The sequence below is a fragment of the Chiloscyllium plagiosum genome, unplaced genomic scaffold (genome assembly GCF_037043375.1).
Source record: "Chiloscyllium plagiosum isolate Xiang-an unplaced genomic scaffold, Cpla_swu_hap1 HiC_scaffold_8, whole genome shotgun sequence".
Taxonomy (NCBI): domain Eukaryota; kingdom Metazoa; phylum Chordata; class Chondrichthyes; order Orectolobiformes; family Hemiscylliidae; genus Chiloscyllium; species Chiloscyllium plagiosum.
The window spans coordinates 23,692,880-23,716,240 of record NW_028270146.1 but is presented as its reverse complement, the minus strand read 5'-3'; the positions used below and the strand labels follow the sequence as shown (position 1 = coordinate 23,716,240).

The following is a 23,361-nucleotide window of genomic DNA, read 5'->3' as shown; positions in this document are numbered from 1 at the left end:
CCCTTTAAAACTGATCTATAAATCCTAATTATAGGCCACAACCCATTCATTGCAATCACTCTCCAGATGCTTTCTGGCCGTTTCAGATTATCAGAATTATAGCACATGGCAAACAACTGCAACAATCCTTTCTCTCACTATCAACCCCACCCTCCCACCCAAAACAACAATCATCATCACAACCAAAAAAAATTAAGGATTCATTTTTCAACTCAGAGTAAGCATAGAATTTAAACTTATGCAAACACCACAGCTAACTTCTACATAATAAAATGAAAAAAGGGTAAAAAAAAAATGACAAAATGATCATCCATCTTCCATTCAGAATGGTTTGTTGTTCCCCAAGCCCCTAAAGCATTTACAAGAGGACCTGAATAGTTAGATACATTTATTTTTGTTTTTCAATAAACTATTACATAGCAATTTCTCCTTGGCATCATTCCAACTTTACTGTCACATTCCCGGTTATAAATGTCAATCTCTTTGGAATTTCAATAACTGAGTGGTACATGGAAATACTAAACATCCCAAGTGTCATGAAAGTCACATCAGACAAAGCAGCAACTAGGAGTGGATCAAATGATACAATGAAATATGAGTCATCCAGCAAGCACACAAAAGGTAGACGTTATATGGAAGCAAACCTTCAATAACCCTCCAGGACTTTGTTCTCTTTACTATTTTGGTTAGTGAATCTATTTAGCACTCAGGTTGGCTTCTTTTTTCCCATTAACCGCACTGCGGTGCAGGTGATTTAAAAAACAAAAGGCATACATACATTTAACTGTCTCCCATGACCTGAATTGCAAGAAATTATATTGTGCCACAAGTAAAAACATGGCCATGACCATGTACCAAATATTTAAAAGTTGCACAATTTGAGGAAAGTAATATGGATACTCAGTATCACTGTTAGGCAACAATGCGCAAGTCTGAGAGAAACTGGAACAACACTAGTGACTATGTCTATTTGTCCTCAGCAAGGAAGATAGCTGGGTCATTTTGTTTTGATTAAAACCCAGTAACGTCAAAGAGGATACATGTACCCTGTAAATTGAAATTTAATACTCTCTCTCCTCATTCCCAGCATTTTACACTTTGCTTCCATCAGCACCCCCATCACCAAACAATCTTACTCAACTCCACCCAATCAGCCTTTCATTCTCAATCTTTACATGTATTGTATACTTATGACCACAGTGCAAGACTGGCAAATCCCTACTGACTGCCATGTTCTCCAGAAGAGTAGTAGATTGCTGTCCTTATTTTCTTTTCAGAACCAGCTATCAACCATTTATCAATTGGTACAATTATAATCCATCTACATAAGAAGGACATTGCATGTCAGACAATACTTTACAGCTAATAATTACTTTTAAAGAACTGAATTCACTCAAGGGTGGAGGAATATTTTCTTACATACAAAAACACTATAAAGATACAAAGATATGCTAATTTAAATAATGCCCTGACATGTTGTTTTAAGTTTGCCAACCCTACTAATACTGTCTGCAGACCTCAGCACCGTGCGGGATGAAAAAATTGTGCGTATTTATCCATCTGTAAAGCTAGCTTAATTCTGAGAGCAGGAAGTAATTCCATGCCAGAAGTTGTTTAGATTGGTTTGAAACATACTGCTTTATTCTCAATGTAGTGACATGGTCCCATAGTGTGGTACTTGGGCAACTTGACTAATATTATGCAGCACAGCAGACTGACAAAGAGGATCTCCTGTTTCTGACACGTAGGTGCTTTAAATTCCCTAATTTCAACTGAGCATTTCAGAAAGGGGAGTGATGGAGGGTGAAAAGAATGAAATAGTAGCAAATCTAATACAAAGATGAAGCAATAGGAAAAACCTGAACGGGTTTAGTGCAAGTGAAATACAATTTTTTAATGCTGTAAATTTATACGCAAGCCGACAGGCAACTCTAGTGACCTCCCTATACCAAAGGGAACCATGTACTTCGACATTAACATTAGCATTTTTGTAATTCAAATTGCCTCATCTGACAAAACTCTCTAAATTGGTTTTGCGATAGAATGGTTTCACCATAGTTTGAGAGATGTAGAACTCCACTGTCTACCTTTGTTATCCAAAATATCTTCCGAGATTCCTTCATTACAAACGTACGTGAACTTTAACAGCAGAAATAAATTAATCCTGTTAGCATGAAGTCTCATGGTGAGTCACAGGAACTGGGAAGTTAAGATCAAGTACTCTCAGATTTAGGAAATTTTGCTGCAGAAACAGTAATATTTTTGCAACACAAAATCCCAGAACAAGGACAATGAGTTTAGCTTCTCCCTGTACTTAAGTGAATGGGCAGCAATGTTGCTGAGGTATTCTCAGTTTAGACAGTGCATTTAAAAATTGTGTCAGTGGTGGAAAAGGAAATATTTTAGCACTGCTCCATAATTATGAAACACTCCATCAAGAACATTATTTGTTAGAGGCTTCACAACTTGCCTTTGTGACAATCTAAAGATAAGCAAACCCAAAGTATCAGTATGACATTTCCACTTCATGCACCAGTCCACCACTGCAGTTTCTTGCAGTGTAACCACTTGTGTTTGTTTATTACCAAATTATGAGGGAGGAATCTCAAAGCTGCTTTCTTCAACAAAAAGACCAGTGACAAATTAGCCTTGCTAGTATATCCAGTTACTTTAAACATAGTTTAGCTAAGACCCTGACATGCAATATCCTTCCATCATAAATCACTCCTACAAAATTGCAATCTGTCCACAAAACATTCATTTATAATTTTAAACATCAAAAAAAGGTTGAACAAACATTTAATATGTGAAAATGCATGTGGTATATTAAGTATGTTTTCCTTTAAATAACTATTAGAGTCTAAATGTCGAGAAGCAGCACACGAGGGTCTTCAACTGCAGCTTTAATTTTTCGAAGGAAAAGCACAGCTTCTCTGCCATCAATCAAACGGTGATCGTAAGTAAGGGCCACATACATCATTGGACGAATCACAACCTGCAATGAGAGAAAAACATATGACATACTGACAGTGGATATTAGCTGTCCCTTGAAATGGAAACTTTGCAGCACTAGTTAAATTAATGTATTTGACTATCAAAAGCCCACCTCCAAAATACAGCAATGCACTCATCCGGCCAAAGACTTTGCAATGATAAAGAAGTCACTGCCCCTTCAGATACAAGCCCACAATCAGCACAATGCAACTCAATTTACTGGTCATAGACAGTAAGATAATCCTTCTGCAGTTGCTATCAGCACTAAATGTAGGACAGCATTTACACCAGGAGAAGGCAATGTTTCTACCATCAAGAGGAGGCCTGTCAGTTCCCTTCATGCAGGACAACACAAACCCTTCAACTTTGACTTCTGTGGATGTAACTCTCCACATGTAATTATATTTTTAAAACAGCACATGTTGAAATTACAGAACTGGCCTGGATAGGAGATGAGGGTGTCTTAACAAATGCAGGCTGCTGATACCAATTTTTAATTTTTTTTTAACATCAATTACTTCATGTGAAATTCTTAACAGCTGGATTAAAAACCAAGTCACAACTCGGGAGGCCAGTCATCAAATACAACACGGCTTGTACATTTATTGGTTTCAGTCGAGTTACAATTTCAGGATCCAACATGGTTTAAACTATGAAGATCCTTATTACAACATCATGAAATATGCCATGGGATATGCTTGTACAACAATGGTAAAGGTAGAAGGAAGATCAGCTCCCAATTCCAAACCAACAGTTGAAAAGAATTTCTGCCACTGGAGTAGACTCAGATTTACACAACCTGGTACTTTCCTGTAGGTATTCTGTACAAATGCTGTCTGTTTATATCCTGTTTGTATAATTCCTGTAAACATATTAAGTCACTCGAGTGGGGATCAAGTCGGGTTTGAAGCTGGTGCATTAATTAATGCTCCAGAGGACACCTCTGCAGATGTCAGGTTCAAGAGATCTCTACAGTGTTAGAAAATGATGGCAATACCACTTGAGGATGCAAAGAAATTAGACAAATCTATTACAAGAATTACTAAATATTCTAAATGTACATTTTACCTCTGATGGTAAGTTGCAGTCTATTCTGTCACAATGAATAAACACTTTCAATCTTTTGACAATAATAAGTCATATAGGAATCAAAACAAAACTGTATTTTACTCACCTGGCCCTTAACTGCAACTGGTCTTTCAAAAATAGCATGCATGCCAAGAATGGCAGACTGGGGCGGGTTAATGATTGGTGTCCCAAACATTGAACCAAACACTCCTCCATTGCTGATTGTGAAAGTACCTCCATCCATGTCTTCTATAGCCAGCTCATTTTTACGAGCCTGCAACAAGAAATTCATCAAAAATGCGTTAGGTTCTTCAATTGTGCATGCATTTTTCCTCATGTTATGTAACTGCATCTTATATCCTATCCTACTCCTTCAAAAGGACAATGTGAGATAGTTCACCTGGACAGATGAACAGTGAGAGACAAATACACTAAGTGTATAGATCATTGAAAGTGGCATGTTGAGTGATGAGATCACAAAGCATATTGATACGTTTCAAGAAGGACCAGCATGCTGAAATGTTATCAACAGGATCTAGCTGCCATTCCTTTCTGCACAATAAAAAACTGATGCGACATATTTAATATCTCCTGTGGTTTGACACAGGCTACCTCGACAATCCATAAGGGGCCCTGTTCTCTCTATCCTGTTGCTCTTTTGCTCTAATGTACATGTAGAATCTTTATGGATCATCCTTATCTGCTGAGGCTCCATCATAACCCTTGGCTCAGCTATTTGCACATCTTCAATTAACATTATCTCTTGGTAATTAGAATGATTATGGCAGAGACAATCTGCAGCTTTCTCTATCCTACATCATCTCTCATCTGTACAGTGTAAGGCACAGTCCAATCATGCTATAGTTTTGTCTGACACCTATTGCTCACCTGTGGTGTAATTCCTTGCCAACACTTTAGAGTCATAGAGATGTACAGCACGGAAAAGACCTTTCGGTCCAACACGTCCATGCCAACAAGATATCCTAACCTAATGTAATCCCATTTGCCAGCACGTGGCCCATATCCCTCTAAACCCTTCATATACCCATCCCAATGCCTTACAAATGCTGTAATTGTACCAGCCTCCACCATCCCCTCTGGCAGCTTGTTCCATACACGCACCACCCTGTGTGAAAAAGTAGCCCCGGAGGTTCCTTTTATAACTTTTGCCTCTCACCCTAAACCTATGCTTTCTAGTTCTGGACTCCCCCACTCCAGGGTAAAGTCCTGAGGAGAATTGCTGAACAGAGAGACCTTAAAGGGCAGATTCATAGCTCCTTGAAAGTAGAGTCGCAGGTAGCTAGGGTAGTGAAGATGGTGTTTGTTATGCTTTCCTTTCTTGGTCAGACTACTGAGTATAGGAGTTGGAAAGTCATGTTGCAGCTAAACAGGACATAGGAGTTACCAAAAGTGGCCTAACCAATGTTCACAACCAAATCACTTACATAAATGACTAAAAGCAGTGGACTTCTTGATCTTTCTAGAAAAGGCAGCATTCCGCCTTATTCCCTCGCTAGAAAACCTGATTGTTGTTTCAATCAATCAAAAACGTTACAAAACTGGCACTTTACCATGAGCAATACTAGGGAACTTTATAGTGGGCTATGATCCAGTGTGTTAACAAAAATTGGCTCAGAAATGCACACCAAGGTTCTTTTGATCCTCAGTATTTCACAGGGTCGTACAGGTCATCATGTATTCCCTTGTTTAGTTTGTCCTGCCCAATTGCATCATCTCACATTTATCCAGACTGAATTCCATTGTGTGAAAAGCAGTTTGGTTCCACAGAGTTAACAATCAATTCTGTAATAATTAGACTTTGCGCCTAGCTACATGGACTTTGATTAGTCAACTCCAACAAATATGGGCACCCCAACCCAAAAAGCAATTCAACACCATGTGCACGAAGTAATCTAGGAAGAAGCTACAGAAGTTGTAATTAACAAACAGCAATGCAGAACAATTGGGACCCAAATCAAAAGTCATTTAGACTGTTAGAGAACCAACATCTTCAACATTAACTAAGATGAAATACAATTACCTTCTCTCCCAGCTCATTGATTGCTTTTTCAATGTCAGCGTAGTTCATTGTTTCAACATTTCGGATCACGGGGACTACCAGGCCCTGCAGCAGAAATAAAATTAATCACCTCGTATTTATATAATGTATCAAAATGACTCAAAGAGGAGACTTGGATTGTACACAATACCGCAGGAAAACTTTTTGTTTTTAACATGACAAGAAATACACAATTCTAATGATTTAGTATTTTGAACATGAAAAAGAACAAATGATCCAAATAGTTGAGTTAAGCCATTTTAACCAACGGATGCCTCTTTCAAAAGAATATCAATATAAATTGAGAGTAACAATGAAAAAGCTCTTCAATATAACAGTAGTTTTTAAAGCCGAATGTTATCTTGGAAGTACCACAACATGTTTTTAAAAAAATGTTTGGTGGGTGTAGTAATAAAGTTCAATGTACTAGCAAACCTATGCACAAGGTCCAACAAACAAAAATATGAAAAGTGAGTCAACAATTTGATTTAGTAATGCCGCTCAAGGAATAAATGTTCTCCAGGACATTGAATAAAAAAAACCCTATTAAGTCTTTAAATAGTACCAGGACTCTAAATGTTTGTCAGACAGAGCAAATGGGACTTCAGGGATTTGCAAACAGCAACAGCTCTGGTAATGGTGTATTTCCTTGATACAGCTGAGTATACAATCTGACATTATCATGTCCTAGATTACATTAAAATCTCTGGAACAAGGCTTAAACCACAAGTAGTGAGAATTACATAGAATGGTTTCTATGCATACAGTGCAACTGATCCACCTACCAGCATATCCTCTATCTTTTTCTCCTTTACAATACTGTTTAATTTTCCCTTAAGTGTATCTTTGTTATATGCCTCAATTATTCCAAATGGTTGAAGTTATTAGTGACTACTCCACATATATGATCTCTCGATTTGAGCACCCCTGAAATATGAACACTTTCACATTTCTACCCAATAAAGCCAAGTCATAATTTGAAAACCTCCAGTAGATCATTAGTCAACAGGATCTAAGAGAGAGGATTCCCAGCATATGATGCATATAACCTGTAGTTTCTCATTAATATCTCTGATTTACAAGAATAATATCAATGGGATTAAAAAGGATTTGCTGAAAGGCTAAAACAAACCCAGACTACACTTAACTAGGCTGGATACAAAAATAAGGTTACATGTTTCTTCAGCTACTCTCTTTAATAAATGGGAACGTAAGGCAATAGATAAATTGTTTCTTATCTCTGATAGACACCCTAATATACCAGCGATTGAACAGAAGTACAGAATTACATTCATGATACTATCACATGACAAGATAAACTCGAAGAACAATTTTAAAGGTAAGACCAGCATTATAAAATATCAAAGACAATGAGAGCCTTCACAAACCTTGCATTCATTCAATTGTGAAAACACACTTTACTAAACTGTTCAATGGTTTGAACATATCTAGCCAATGTTTTGATTAGAGTGGTGCTGGAAAAGCACAGCAGGTCAGCCAGCATCTGAGGAGCAGGAAAATCAACGTTTCTGGCAAAAACCCTTCTTCAGGAATGGAGGCCACCTAGCCTATGTCAATTTATATTTAGGAGAGCAAAATTAATCAAGAATATCTGAAGGAGTTGAAGCCAACTAGATTATGTAGTCTTAATTGATATTAAGGCATCTTTACACAGAATTATGGTGCTTCTCAGTCCATCTATGTTTTATTATGCTTGGAAATTATTAGAAGAAGCAGCTGCCCAAAAGAAAGCTCTTGAATAGAAAATTCCCTCCAGAGATGAGTGTGGCCCACAAGTTCCATTCAAGTTTACTACATTACAGAAAATCAGAAATAATGCTACACTAAATTTCTGACTCAAATTGTTTTGGGATTTAGAATGATTCCATAGATTGTCAAGAATATACACAAAAACAGGAGGCAAATCCTCATTACTTATAACTTTTACTTTCACCATCTCAAATCTAATATTAATATGCTCAATAATAGGACTTGGAACTGCAAATGGGCAACCTCTCAGAATATTTACTAAATTGTTATGTAACTAAATAAAAAATATTAGGAACCAATGAGAATTATGTAATTGAATTGATGTGGTAATTATTCCTCATAATACAACTGCATGTCTGATCACCATGACCAGAGGACTACCATCATTTGCACCCTACAGTTTACAGTTTGAATATAAACTGAAATAATGCAATATGTTGACTATCTAAAAGTCACTTGCATGTTTATTTGGCATGGAAAATAATGTAAATTCTTTTCCTTTCATTACTTTGCAAATAATTCCCATGGGTTTTTTTCACAGCACATACCCAAACCTGTGATCTCGAAATCTTAGGCAGACAAGTAGACACATGGAAAATTACAAATATTCTGACTTAGAAATATTTGTCATCAGTGTTTTGTCAAAACCCTGGAACTCCTGACCCAAGAGCACCAAGAGAATTCCTTCATCTCACAGACTGCAGCGGTTAAAGAAAGCAGATCACCATCTCTTTAGATAAGTTTGGGACCGAGTATTAAATGCTGGCCTTGCCAGTCAAGTTCTCATCTTCTGAAGAATAAAAAAAAGATGCCAGTGACCCAATAAATATTGTTCAATACTGACCTTTGGGGTTGCTACAGCAACACTGATGTCAACATAATCACGGTAGACCACTTCTTTGGTTGTATCATCAATAACTGGACAGAAAACACAAATTAAACCACTGGCAAGCTGCATTCATGACAAACATCAGAAATAAAACTATGACATTGCAATGGAATCAAGTGCTGTGGATATAGTTTACCACACTGAAGTGGCTTCTTACTACACAATGCAATCTTAATATTGTCTGCCCATTTGCAGAGACTACTAATGTATTTTTATTATCTGAACTGAATTTTTGCTGTTTCACCTTTGTTCTAGCCTTAGATTTTAAAAGTCCCACATGTTACTTTCTAGCAGGGGTGGGGTAAGGTGGGGGAAAACATGGCTGAACAGTTTTTCGTAGCTTCAACTCAATTAGAATACGTTATATCTCCCTTACTTATGAACAGAAATTAGTATAAGGAGAATGAAGCAAAGAGTAGATTTTGATTTTATTTTAAAAAAGTGAAATGCTTCCCTCAGTTTAGTTTGCTTTACAAACAAAAAGCTTTGAGATTGTCATTTTACTATATGTTAGTGCAAGTAAAATGAAATGACACGAATACAGTTCTGTAAAGTACAGATTGAATCTGATTAGGTACTTGTTCAAATAAACAATTTTATAGTAGTCTCACCAAAGGTGAATCAGAAGAATAAATACATCAGCGTTCACATTTATAAATAGAAACCCCCATTTAAAACTCAGTAGCTTTATTTACTTAAACTAGAAGGACAATTTCACATTGCAAGACTAAAATTTCTGACAAATTTGACCATTTTATCTTGAAACATAGTTGCAAATCAAAAAAAATTGAAAACATTGAATTCGAGTAGATAACAGTACCGTTTTTAGCCAACAAGCATTAGTTAAATAAATATGGAAACAAGGATATTCATTGACCATCTCATCAAAACTCTGCTAAAAGTCACTGAAAGACAAATTTTAATTCACTTCCCACAAGTAGACCCTTCATTTTTCCATCACTGTAGTGCTCTTAAAATCTGAACATTAGAAATAGGAAGTGGCCATTTAGTTTCTCAAGATTACTCTGCCATTCAATTAAATCAAGGCTCATTTATGGTAGCAACTCAATTTTCCTACCTGCACCCCGATAATCCTGGACTCCTTATGCTGACTTAAAGTCCAACTCAGTCTTGAACATATTTAATAACCTAGCCTCCTAGGTGATAAAGAAGTACGACAGTTTCTTGTTGAGTAGAACATGGTCTCATCCTTGGTTTATACTTACCAGCATTTACCACTGGCTGATTCTGCAGTGCAAAACTAGATGCTTTGACAAACGCAGACATAAAACCTAACTTTATATTGTGTTTCTTGAGGAAAGTTTCTTTGTGTAGAGTTCTCATTTCCTGGATATTACTGTTAGGTAAAGTGAGAATAAAGAACCATTAGTCTTTGAAACTAAACAGCAATGTATAGAGATTTCCCTAGAAAAATTGGACAGTATGTCAGTGCTTCAATGGACTGTACTATACAACAGCAGGAGGCAGAAATGCACCTCTCATGACAAGCTATGTAAGATTCAAAAAACCAATCACAAAATTTAAAACTTAGTCATCTTTTCTTAGCCAAAAATCCCAAATAATATTTCTTCCTAAATAGCTCAAATAAATAAAGAAAAAACAAACAGTTTATTTAAAAATGGAGGCAAGTATTTATTAAAAAAGTAAACAGCTGGGAAGAGCAACCAGGTTGATTTAAGTGGAGTAATAAGAACTTTAACTCAATAGATCAAAATCAAAATACTGCTATTTTTGCTAAGAAATGCACTTAAATAATCTTGATTTTACATTGTATCTTCAATGTAGAAAAAGGTAATCAACCTGTGTAGAGAACGTGATATGAACCCACCCCTAAGTCAATGGTTTTCTTCAATGATGTACAATGCTACACAAATGTAACCAAGCTTTGAATATAAAAGTTACAACTTGTTTTTAACAGTTCAATTAAATGCCCTTGAACTATACCCAGTCCAGTAATTAACCTTATGACTATGCTCATTTCTTACTGAGTGGATTATTGCAATTGTCAGACCCAAGTACAGTAATATGAACTAAAGCATTTACTTAGCCACTCCCTTCACAGATGCTTTGTGCTGAATATTTCTTGCATTCTGTTCTTTCACAATTATACTGGTTCTCATGAAAGAGATGACAATAAGTCTTTTAAGAATTAGATGCAGACAACATTGCCAATGGATTTAGGGCAGGAAATCTGCCACTTTTATCTGATCTGGCTGACATGCAATCCCAAGAGTGTGGTGGATACTTAACTTCCCCGCTGAAATGGCCTAGCAAGCTATTAACTTGAAAAGATATTAGAAATGGGCAACAAATGCTATTCTTGTCAGCAATGTCGTGAAAGAATTTAATTTAAACTTAGAAATGAAGAATTAGTAAGATTTAAGATTAGAAGGTATTTCCTCTGCGCCAACCCACAGAAATTGCAGATTAACAGCAAGAATGACCAGAGATGCTTAGTTTCTTAGGAAGAGAAACGAAGGTAACATAGATACGTACAGGTAGAGATAACCAAGTGTGTATAATTATAGGAGGCCTCAAGGCTCTTTTAAAGTATCAGAAGTCTCTTCTGTTTTCAAGTTTTATTTCTTACTTGAAACCCTCCAGTTATTTTCATGAAACAATTTTTTTCTCTGATTTAAGTAAAGCACAATTATTTTATTTGAATTCGTGTCCTTTGTTATATTATTAATTTGAAGTAGGCAAATAAAAGCACACATTCATCTCCTGCTTTTAAGATACGGAGGCTTCTCAATTGAAGCACAATAGCATCTCCCTTCATTCTCTACTTCACTTACATTAATAAACAAACAGTTATTATTAGCTCTTATTTTTCATTAATGACTTTCAATTTCACTCAACAGTCACTTAGAGACAACTCGGCCGTTAGACTAACAAGACTACTTACCTCATATCTCCCATCACTAAATATCATGTTAAGCTTTTGTGAAGAGGAAGCTGAACAACATTTTCTATGCAAAATACTTCTAGCTCAGTACAAAGCTGTGTATTCGATAACATTGTGCTGTGTTGATTATCATCTGAATGGCTTCTATAATTGTTTGAACTACTTTTTTAAAATGTCACAGTAATGAAATCAGCTTAAGGCTTTTGATTCATACATGGCCACTCCAGCACTATAATTTACATCTGTTTGACCTGAGCAGAATTTCAGTTTCTTACTCTAGAGTTATCACACAATAAATTGCACGGTTCTTCAGTCTTTCCAGCTCAAGGCAAATATTTATGACCTTGTCACCTATGTACATTACTCTAGCAATAGTTTCCAGTCATTAAAGATATGATTTTATTACACTTCTAGTTTGGCTTTGTTTCTCATCTCTCACCAAAACTCATCCTTTTGTGTGTCATTGGCATTGTTCATAAAAATTCTTCTAATGGGGAACAAAACATTCCAACTTGCAATAGAAATTTATATCTGCAAACTGTACAATATAATTTTGATAATGCTACAATCTGATGTGTAACACTCCAATTTTGTTGCATTACGTCACAGCAAAGGTTATTCTGTATAAATTACTGGATTACAGTACACAGGATACAAATTAATCACGTAAAAATCACAATTCGACTTGATGAAAAAATGTAAAGAGCATTTATGTAAAGCAGGTCCTTGTGCTCATTTTTTTTGTGTTGCTATGTTAGAACAAAGAACAGTACAGTGCAGGAACAGGCCCTTCGGCCTATCAGGACTGCACTAACACATGATTCCTTTCTAAACTGAAACCTTTTGTCTCCACACAGTCGATATCCTTTTTTTCCCCTGCCTATTCACACAGCTGTCAAGATACCACTTAAACGTTGCTATTATATCACCTCCAACACCACCTCTAAAAGGAGGTGGTTGCTGCTACAATTGCTTACCAGGACAGTGCAGCTGAAGGAGTATTCATTCCTAGCTCTTCTCAGTGCAGTTGAGTAGTGTTACAAGTGAAATGAGAGGACAGAACTCTTTAGTCTAACCACCCCATGTAACATAAGTAACAATTAAAAAAATAATCTGTCAAGTTTCTTTAATAAAGAGAAAATTACTGATTTATTAGAAAACAAAAAACATATTCCACAAAGATTGAAAATCTGATTAAAAGAGTTTGTAATAGGAAAATAAATGTTGCCTTTACGAAATAGCCCAAAACAAAGTGCACACATGCAGATAGTAAAGGGGGAAAAAGGATTTCTTTGGCAGAGATTCACTTTGGGAAGAAACACTTTAGGCTAATAATGGTTAGCTCCTGGAGGGGAGAAAGGGGTGTCTGCAGTGCAACATGTTCAAATGCCTATCAATCACTGGACTGACAGCTGTCTCTCAGGTCTTGGTAGACACAACTTGTTTATGAAACACAGCATCAAGAAATCTTCCAAATGTTTACCCACAGAATACAGAATATTTAAATATTTTAAGAAAGGTAGATAGACTTTCAACAACCAAGGGGATGAAAGATTATCAGGGATACACAAGAATGTAGAGTTAGGTTAAAATCAGATCAGTCATTATCTACTAAATGGCAGAGCAGGCTCAAAGGGCCGAGTGACTACTCTCGTTCCAAGTTCCAATGCTCTTCATAAGGACAATCATGTCTCATCAGCACAAGAGCGCTTCAGAAACTGGACTGTGTTGAGTCAGCCAGCTTTTCCTCACCTGGCTTTACTCCCCAACTGAAAACCAAACGAATGCCAAGCTACACACTGTTCAAATAAAACAGTCATAAAACTCAAGCAGGTGAAAGTGAGGACTACAGATGCTGGAGATCAAAGTCTAGATTAGAGTGGTGCTGGAAAAGCACAGCAGGTCAGGCAGCATATGAGGAGCAGTAAAATCGACGTTTCGGGCAAAAGCCCTTCATCAGGAATCAACATGAAACTCAAGCAGGTGATTCCCAAGAAATTGGTCCAGCAGTTAGCTGAAGTTGAGATTTCCAGAACCAATGACAGAGGAAGAGAAAAGGATGAAATTCTGAAGGCAGAAAAGAGAGAGTTAGGCAGGAATTTAAAAGGAGGTGCTCGAGAGTAGTAATATCTGGATTACTCCCAGTGCTGCGAGCTAGTGAGGGTAGGAATACGAGGTTAACCAGATGAATGCATGGCTGAGGAGCTGGTGTATGGGAGAAGGATTCACATTTTTGGATCATTGGAATCTCCTCTGGGGTAGAAGTGACCTGTACAAAGACAGGTTGCAGACTGAGAAACAAACTTGTATGGAGACCTCAAATACCTGTAAGAATAATAGGGTGGTTATGGTAGGGGATTTTAACTTTCCAAACATAGACTGGGACTGCCATAGTGTTAAGGGTTTAGATGGAGAGGAATTTGTTAAGCATGTACAAGAAAATTTTCTAATTCAGTATTTAGATGTACCTACTAGAAAAGATACAAAACTTGACCTACTCTTGGGAAATATGGCAGGGCAGGATACTGAGGTGTCAGTAGGGGAGCACTTTAGGGCCAGTGATTATAATTCTATTAGTTTTAAAATAGTGATAGAAAAAGATAGACCAGATCTAAAAGTTGAAGTTCTAAATTCTATGACTCTGACTATAAATTGGAGAAAGGCCCATTTTGATAGTATTAGGCAAGAACTTTCAAAAGCTGATTGGGGGCAGATGTTAGCAGGTAAAGGGACAGCTGGAAAATGGGAAGCCTTCAGAAATGAGATAACGATAGTGCAGAGACAGTATATTCCTGTTAGGGTGAAAGGAAAGGCACGTCAGGTGAATTGGCCATGCTATACTGCCCATAGTGCTAGATGCATTAGTCAGAGGGAAATTGGTCTGGGTGGGTTACTCTTCAGAAGGTTTGTGTGGACTGGTTGAGCCTGTTTCCACACTGTAGGGAATCGAATCTAATAAAATAGTGTTAAGGAAAACTCAAGAGGGTTTTTACAAATACATTAAGGACAAAAGCATAATTAGGGAGAGAAGAGGGCCCCTTAAAGATCAGCAAGGCGGCCTTTGTGTGGAGCCGTAGGAGATGGGGGAGATACTAAACGAGTATTTTACATCAGTGTTTAGTGTGGAAAAGGACATCAAAGATATCAAATGCAGGGAAATAGATGGTGACATCTTGAAAAATGTCTATATTACACAGGAGGAAGTGCTGGATATCTTGAAACGCATAAAAATATATAAATCCCCAGGACCTGATCAGGTGCATCCTAGAACTCTGGGGGAAGCTAGGGAAGTGATTGATGGGCCTCTTGCTGTGATATTTATATCATCGACTGTCACAGGTCAGGTGCCAGAAGACTGGAGGTTGGCTAACATAGTGCCACTAAAGAAATGTGGCAAGGACAAGTCAGGGAACTATAGACCAGTGAGCCTGATGATGGTGGTGGGCAAGTTGTTGGAGGGAATCCCCGAGGGACAGGATTTACATGTATTTGAAAAGGCAAGAACTGATTAGGGATAGTCAATATGGCTTTGTGAGTGGGAAATCATGTCTCACAAACTTGACTGACTTCTTTGAAGAAGTAACAAAGAGGAGCAGTAGATGTGATCTATATGGACTTCAGTAAGGCGTTCGACAAGATTCCCTATGGGAGACTGGTTAACAAGGTTAGATCTCATGGAATAGAACTAGCCATTTGGATACAGAACTGGCTCAAAGGTAGAAGACAGAGGGTGGTGGTGGAGGGTTGTTTTTCAGATTGGAGGCCTATGACCAGTAGAGTGCCACAATGATCGGTGCTGAGTCCACTACTTTTCGTCATTTATATTAATGATTTGGATGCGAGCGTAAGAGGTACATTTTTAGTAAGTTTGCTGATGACACCAAAGTGGGAGGTGCAGTGGGCAGCGAAGGTTACCTCTGATTACAATGGGATCTTGATCAGATGAGCCAATGGGCTGAGGAGTGGCAGATGGAGTTTAATTTAGATAAATGCAAGGTGCTGCACTTTGGGAAAACAAAGTTTAGCAGAACTTATACATTTAATGGTAAGGACCTGGGGAGTGTTGCTGAATAAAGAGACCTTGGAGTGCAGGTCCATAGCTCCTTGAATGTAGTGGCAGGTAAATAGGATAGTGAAGAATGCGTTTGATAGGCTTTCCTTTATTGGTCCGAGTATCGAGTACAGGAGTTGGGAGGTCATGTTGCGGTTGTACAGGATATTGGTTAGGCCACTGTTGGAATATTGCGTGCAATTCTGGTCTCTGTCCTATCAGAACGATGTTGTGAAACTTGAAAGGGTTCAGAAAAGATTTACAAGGATGTTGCCAGGGTAGGAGCATTTGAGCTAAAAGGAGGTTGAATAGGCTAAAGCTGTTTTCCCTGGAGCATCGGGGGCTGATGAGTGACCTTTATAATGGTTTATAAAATCATGAGGGACAAGGATAGAGTAAATAGACAAGGTCTTTTCCCTGGGGTGGGGGAGTTCAGAACTAGGGGGCATAGGTTTAGGGTGAGAATGGAAAAATATAAAAGAGACCTAAGGGGCATCTTTTTCACACACAGGGTGGTGTGTGTGTGGAATGAGCTGCCAGAGGAAGTGGTGGAGGCTGGTACAAGTGCAACATTTAAAAGGCATCTGGATGGGTATATGAATAGAAAGGGTTTGGAGGGATATGGGCTGGGTGCTGGCAGATAAGACTAAATTGGGTTGGGATATCGGGTTGGAATGGATGAGTTGGACCAAAGGGTCTGTTTCTGTGCTGTACATCTCTATGACTCGATGACCATTTGTTGTTTAAAGTGTTCTAATGCATCCTTTTGTTAATTCCTTATACAAAAAAGTAGTCCGGCATTGCCACAGAACTTGAAATTAGTTTATCTGCAATCCTTTTAGAGTCAAATTCTTCCTTGATAAGAATGGACGAAAGTCAAGAAATCCAACAAAATGTACCAGCTCTTGGCCAGCATGAAGAATTGTGGCAGCTGCAGTTAATTTAAATTGGTGAAAACTATGGTCTCTAACTCCAACAGCTTAAGTAGGGTGTCAATCCTGCAATGATCTGCAACTTCAGTTTGTACATCACCCCTGAGATTACCACAGAATCATACAGTCAACAGGCTTGCTGTCAGTCTTTGATAGAACCATTCAGCAATGGTCAAGCGCAGTCCAGGCCCTTCGGCCCTCGATGTTGCGCTGACCTGTGAAATTAATCTGATGCCTATCTAACCGACACCATTCCGTTATTATCCATTTGTATGTCCAATGCCCTATTTAAATGCCCTTAATGTCGGCGAGTTTACTACTGTTGTAGACAGGCTATTCCATGCCCCTACTACTCTGAGTAAAGAAACTACCCCTGATATCTGTCCTAAATCTATCACCCCTCAATTTAAAGCTATGTCCCCTCATGTTAGTCTTCACCATCCAAGGAAAAAGGCTCTCTGTCCACTCTATTTAACCCGCTGATTATCTTGTATGTCTCGATTAAGTCACACTCAACCTTCTTCTCTTCAACAAAATCAACCTCAGTACCCTTGGTCTATCCTCGTAAGACCTACCTTCCATACCAGGCAACATCCTACTAACTCTCCACTGAACCCTTTCCAAAGTTTCCACATCTTTCCTATAATGCGGTGACCAGAACAGATTTCAAATTATCATATCTTTTCAACAAGTTAATTTTTGGAGAAAAGTAAAAGAAAAAAATTTGTGTTCCATATTTTGGCTCAATTTATAAATCCCCATAACATTTTCACATACATTGGCAGAATTTAGTGCACACTTTTTGAATTTTCATGTACGAAATGTGCATGGATTTGGTTCAAAAGGCTGGAGAATTGATTAATCAAATTTGCATGGTCAGGTGATCAGTGAACACAGAGCAAGACACATTGTAAAGTCAACTGCACCACTTAATTTCACACAGAATGAGACATTTCTTAACATACAAACAAGCGATAAACAGGAAAGTTGATACTTTGACCAACTGAAAACGTTTCTTTTGAAGTTTTCACAAATCAAATGGTTCTATTATCTAGAGGTTTTAAAAATTTTCTAATATATTGATCTTATAGCGTGACTGGATATTGGCCAAGTGTATTGTAGGGCTAAGTTTGCTTGCTCTGACAAATCTTAATGGAATCATAGGTAACACCATCTACAATGGCTGGATCAAGATTCTCCATGGCAGGTGAAATTTACGAACAAGCACTGTTTGTCAGATACAAATCTACAGGATTATACTACAGGCAAAGAGCAGCTCTGATGGGTGAAAGCTGTGGGAGGCAGAATGAGACAAGAACGAGTCATTCAAAAGTATTTCCTTTCTGACTGAATTGATACTGGAAAAGCAAACATCAACTGGCCCAAATGTGACATGCAACTTTTCTGGAACCAACTTCAGTTAAATGCTTCAGGCTACCTCTTGGTGATATTACTAGTTCTTTTGCAAATTTATAATCCTGTGATCGAGGGTAAAGGCAAAAAGGAAGTTGGGGAGAGGGAATGTGGGAGGAAAACAAGGAAATAATATTTTGCTACAGATGAATATTACATATGTATTTATATTTATAAATATTACACACTTAAAAGTCGTGCAGAGGTGTGGTAAGGTATTCTAGATATGTGGATCTAGACAACTGATGTCGACCAGTGGGTGGAACAGTTAAATAGGAAATGCACAAAAGGCCAGAATTAAAGGAGAGCAGATACTTGAAAAGACGCAGTGCTGCACAAGATTATAAAAGATAGCAAGAGTGAGAGCATAGGAGGATTTGAAAACAAGGATGGGAATTTCTTAGCTAAGAAATTGTTTGACCAGAAACAATGAAAGGTCAGCTGGCACAGGGGTGAGGGAATGAGACTTGCTGCAAGTCAACTCATAGGAAACAGTTTAGATGACCTCGAGGTTATGGAGGGTAGAATGTGGGAGAACAGACAGGAGTGCACTGGAATTGTTGAGTCTAGAAGTAATAAAGACATGAACAAGGTAGCAGATAAGCAGAGTGTAATCAGGTGATGTTAGAGGTGGAACAAGTGCCTTCACTATGCTGGCCTATTTGTCAGAAGAAATCTCAGGGTCAGATGTGATCCCCTCAATACAATTCACTCTGACTACCCATATTCCACACCAACACTCCATCTTGGTTGCAGCCATGCAATACTCAAAGACAAATCCCAATTACAACTTGCATTCACTGCAGAATTTCTCCAGGGAGAAAAGAAACAAAAAATAAATGCAAAATAATAAACCAGAAAGATTCAGTTTCAGTCTTCCTTTACTGATATTACAGAAAGAGGAGTCATATTACAGCTGGAGATATGATTTTATTTAATATACAATGTTGAAAACAGTAGCTTCACTCTGTGTCTAATGCACAGAAACACTGTTCTTGAAGCATTTGATGCAGTAAAAATTTGGTATCAAAGGTGGAAAAAAAATTTCTTCCAATCTCTGGTATTAAACTGCAATCTTAAACTATCCAGTGAAGACAGAATTCCCTAGAGATAAGGATTCTGCAATAGTTAAAAATGGCAAATACATTTCAAGCAAAACTAGCAATGAAACAGTTAAAGGCGAGTGAAAATGGATATTGTGTTCACTGACCTGATAAAAAGGTGTCTATGTCTGTGTTTTCCCCTTAACCCTGTTTGTTTTCCTGCACTTAAGCTCATTAACTCTAGGATTACTTCCCTAACACCATTATGCATCCCCAAGATGCAAGAACACAAGAAAAGGAGCCAGGAATGATAAAATCTTCGAGTCTAACTATATCAAAATTTCATTGCCTCATCATTAAACTGCCTTCATTCAAAGACCAACCTTCTCCCTCGAGGGTTTATCTCTCCCCCCATCTCTTCTCTCCTTCTCTTCAGTCTCCAGGCAGATGTCAGTCTTGTAAAGTGCATTCTTCACTAATCTGTTTAAATAGGTATTATTACAGCTCACAACACTATCCTGAAGAGCTGTAAACCAAAACTGGCATATTAGTCCTCTAAACGAAATGTTAAAAGCATCATTTCCAGCACAAGAGACAAATATTTTCCCTTAAATTAATATTGCGCAGTCTGTCCATCTTACAACAAAAGCACATTAGACACAAATATTTACATGACTTTGTCTTTAAGTGGAGATTATGTTTCAGTTTGCTGAAGTGCTTAAATGGTATTTGGAAAGAAATTGCCTAATAGTTTAAGATGCAGCCTTCCTTACTTTGAAGTTAAAATCTAACATTCTGCCTTGAAAATCACCTCCTTGCTTAGTTTTGAAAGTTGCCCCAAGAGCTCTGTGATCAATTCAATAGAGATAATGTTAGGGATGGCACTGGGAAAGAAGAGGAAAAAGAAGGAAGTAGCAAGTTCAATACATAGAACAGGACTTGGGGATGTACCATGATGGTGGACCACTTTGTTGTGCCCTGAAGTGAAGGGACATTGGTTTGGGGCAGTGATTACTCATGCACTGAGTAACCAATTCCATTGTAGCTTACTTTAGGGAAGGAATAACTACAGGATGGGCCTTCTGATGTAGCTGGCTGGTTCCAGACAGCACTAGAGCAGGCTCTCTGAATTTTTGGTCTGAATGTTGCTATTTTAGAGATCCAAGAAAGGTTAAGCCATTTGTAACATATGTTACTCTTTATACCTCCTATTCCTCAACTGAATGCAACACGTTTTCTGCATCTCCTTTCAAAGCAAAGAATGAACAAGTTTAGTCTGTTCTTACTGATACTAGTATGCAAGTCATTATGAACTGATCACCCCTGCCTCAATGGAAACCAGATAGAAACACTTCATTCCGTTACAGGTCTTGTACCAGACTCCAGCCCGATATAGGTTTCAGTGAAAGAACTTAAGCTAGACTATGTTAAATAATATGGTTTTATATTCAAAGTTTTCTGATAGGCAACCAAAAGCACAAAACAAAGACTGAGCTGATATGTTTGTACTAAATGTCTCCCAAAGTGCTGAGTGTAATAGTTACCTCATGTCAATTTCATTGAAGGTAGTCAGCATGGCACAAGTATTCTGAGCCTCCTTTAGTCGCTGTGCAATTCGTAGCCGCATTCTGTTCATTTTAACCTAAACGTTTAGAAGTCAATTACAAAATTACTCTATTTTATACAAGATTAATTTTCAAGAGTTTAAATACATTACTTACATAGTATGCCATATGTTGAAGGACTATAATAAATTATGACAGGCAAGAATAAGATCCGCAGACAGCTCTCAGAGTTGCTGTAAACCATATCTTTCCTTTCTCAAAGTAAAATATCCTCCCAAAATTACAAATAAAAATACCTTATTAGGGTCATGCTGATACTTCTGGTGACAGAAAGATAGAGACAAAACTTGACTATTCCACAGGTACACCAAGGAAGGCAGACTGATAAAATCACTGTACTAATCGAAAACTCGAGGCAAATATTCTGGTCACATGCATTCAAATCCAACAACATAATTGAATTTTAAAAACTACTCTAATGATCATATGACCATTGTCAATGGTTGAGAAAATCCACCTGGTTCATTAATGCCTTTTAGGGAAGGAAATCTGTCATCCTTACCCGGTCTGGCCCACTTATGATTCCTAGCCCACGCCATGACCAAAATAAATGACAATTCATCTGAATGAACAAATAATTGGCCTGGTTAGCTACAAAACCTGGAGGAAGGAATGAAACTAGATAGATCACTTGGCATTGACCTAGGCACCAGAAGCAATAATGGCAAATCTAGCCCTGCCAACCTTGCAAACTTCTCCTCATTAACAACTTGAATCTTGTGCCAAACGAGGAGACCGGCCCCAAACAATACTCAAATAATATTCTGACAATATTATTCCAAGAATCATAGCTTATAGACAACGTGCCACCATCACCATCCCAGCAACAGTAGCACAGTGACATACAGTTGGGAGAGTTAATCCTGGGAGTCCTTAACATTAACTCCAGACCCATGAATTTGCATGACATCATGTCAAACATGGACAAGGAAATCTTCTGCTAATTACCAACGAGACACCCCTCCTCAGCTGTTGATGATCACTTAGAGGAATCACTAAGGATGACAAGGTCATAGAATGCAATCTGTTGGGGTACTTCAATGTACATCACCATGAGTAGTTCAGTTGCACCATGACTGACTGAACTAGCGTAGTCCTAAAGGACATAGCTGCTAGACTGAGTCTGCTGCAGTTTCATCCGACCATGGCATAATAGGTAGGAATGATCATTGCACACAGTCATTGAGGAGGCTAAGCCCCATCCTCACACTGAAAATACTCTCCATCTTGCATGGCATTACCATCTTAAATGGGACAGATTTTAAACAGATCTAGTAACTCAAAATTGGGCATTCATGAGGCACAATGGACCATCAGCAGGAGAATTATGGTCAATGATAATCTGTAACGCCATAGCACACCATACACACAACTCTGCTATTACCATCAAGCCTTGCAATGAGCACAGGAGGATATGACAAGAGCAGTGTTAGGCAAACCTAAAAATGAGGGGAGAAAGTAGTGAAATTACAAAACAAGACTACTTGCATACTCAGCAGAAGCAGTATTCAATAAGGTGAAGCTAAACAATATGCAATAGACAAGGTAAAGAAATTCCACAACTATCAGATCTTTAAGTTCTGTAGTCCCTCTGCATTCAGTTGTGAAGGTAGACAATTAACTACTTACTGGAGGTGGTGATTCTACAGAAATTCTCACCCTCAATAATGAAGAACCACCACACCAGTGCAAAAGACAAGGCAGAAGAATTTGCTCCTTTTCTTAGCCAGAAGTGCTGAGTGGGTGATCCATTTTGGCCTCCTATATAGGTCCCCAGCATCACAAAAGCCTGTCTTCAACTAATTCGATTCACTTCAAATAATATCAAAAAATGTTCGAAGGCACTGGACACTACAAAGGCAATGGATCCTGACAACATCCCAGCAATAATACTGAAGGCTTGTACTTCAGAATTAGCCATGCCCTTGGCAAATCTCATCCAGTAAAGTTAATTAGTCTACCTCACAATATGAAAAATTGCTCAATGTCATCCTGTTCACAAATGCAGGACAAATCCAATGCAGACAATTACTGGTGTCTGTCTACTCTCTATCATCAGCAAAATGATAGAAGGGGCCGTTGATCATGTTAGCAATTGGCACATATTCAACAATAGCCTATGCATTGTTCACAGGGAAACCCAGCTCCAGCCCTCAATATTGCCATGGTCCAAACACGAACTCCAGGAGGGAAGGTAATAGAGACTGCCATTGAAATTAAGGAAACAGTTGACTGACATGAGCAAAGACCCTAGCAAAACTGGAGATAATATGCCCATTTTCCTTCCCACGTATCCACTCCACCCTGGCCTATCACCATCACCCCCCACCTGCATTTACCTATTGCCTTCCCAACTACCATCCCCTAGCCCCACCCCTTCTCTCCTATTTATCTCTCAGCCCTCTTCCCCCAACATTCCTTATACTCAAAATGTCAATTCTCCTGCTCCTCGGATACTGCCTGACCTGCTACGCTTTACCAGCACCGCACTTTTCCTCTGCAGATAGTGGGAATCGGGAGGAAAATTCTCCACTGGTTGAAGTCAAACCGAGCTCAAAGAAGGATGGCTGCAGCTGTTTGAGGCCCATCAA

At 38.2% G+C, this 23,361-nt stretch overlaps 1 protein-coding gene across 1 annotated transcript in view; it reads right to left on the bottom strand.

Moving 5' to 3' along the window:
* Nucleotides 1-373: 373 nt before the first annotated feature.
* dlst (dihydrolipoamide S-succinyltransferase) overlaps nucleotides 374-23,361 on the bottom strand; it is a 47,033-nt gene continuing 24,045 nt past the window's right edge. Inside the window, exons 10-15 of the mRNA XM_043697121.2 lie at nucleotides 20,690-20,787; nucleotides 10,007-10,137; nucleotides 8,736-8,809; nucleotides 6,104-6,187; nucleotides 4,169-4,336; nucleotides 374-2,995 (exon numbers count right to left, since the gene is read on the bottom strand). Of these exons, the coding sequence (XP_043553056.2) occupies nucleotides 2,861-2,995; nucleotides 4,169-4,336; nucleotides 6,104-6,187; nucleotides 8,736-8,809; nucleotides 10,007-10,137; nucleotides 20,690-20,787 (690 nt within the window). The 3' untranslated portion in view covers nucleotides 374-2,860. The remainder of the gene's footprint in view (nucleotides 2,996-4,168; nucleotides 4,337-6,103; nucleotides 6,188-8,735; nucleotides 8,810-10,006; nucleotides 10,138-20,689; nucleotides 20,788-23,361) is intronic.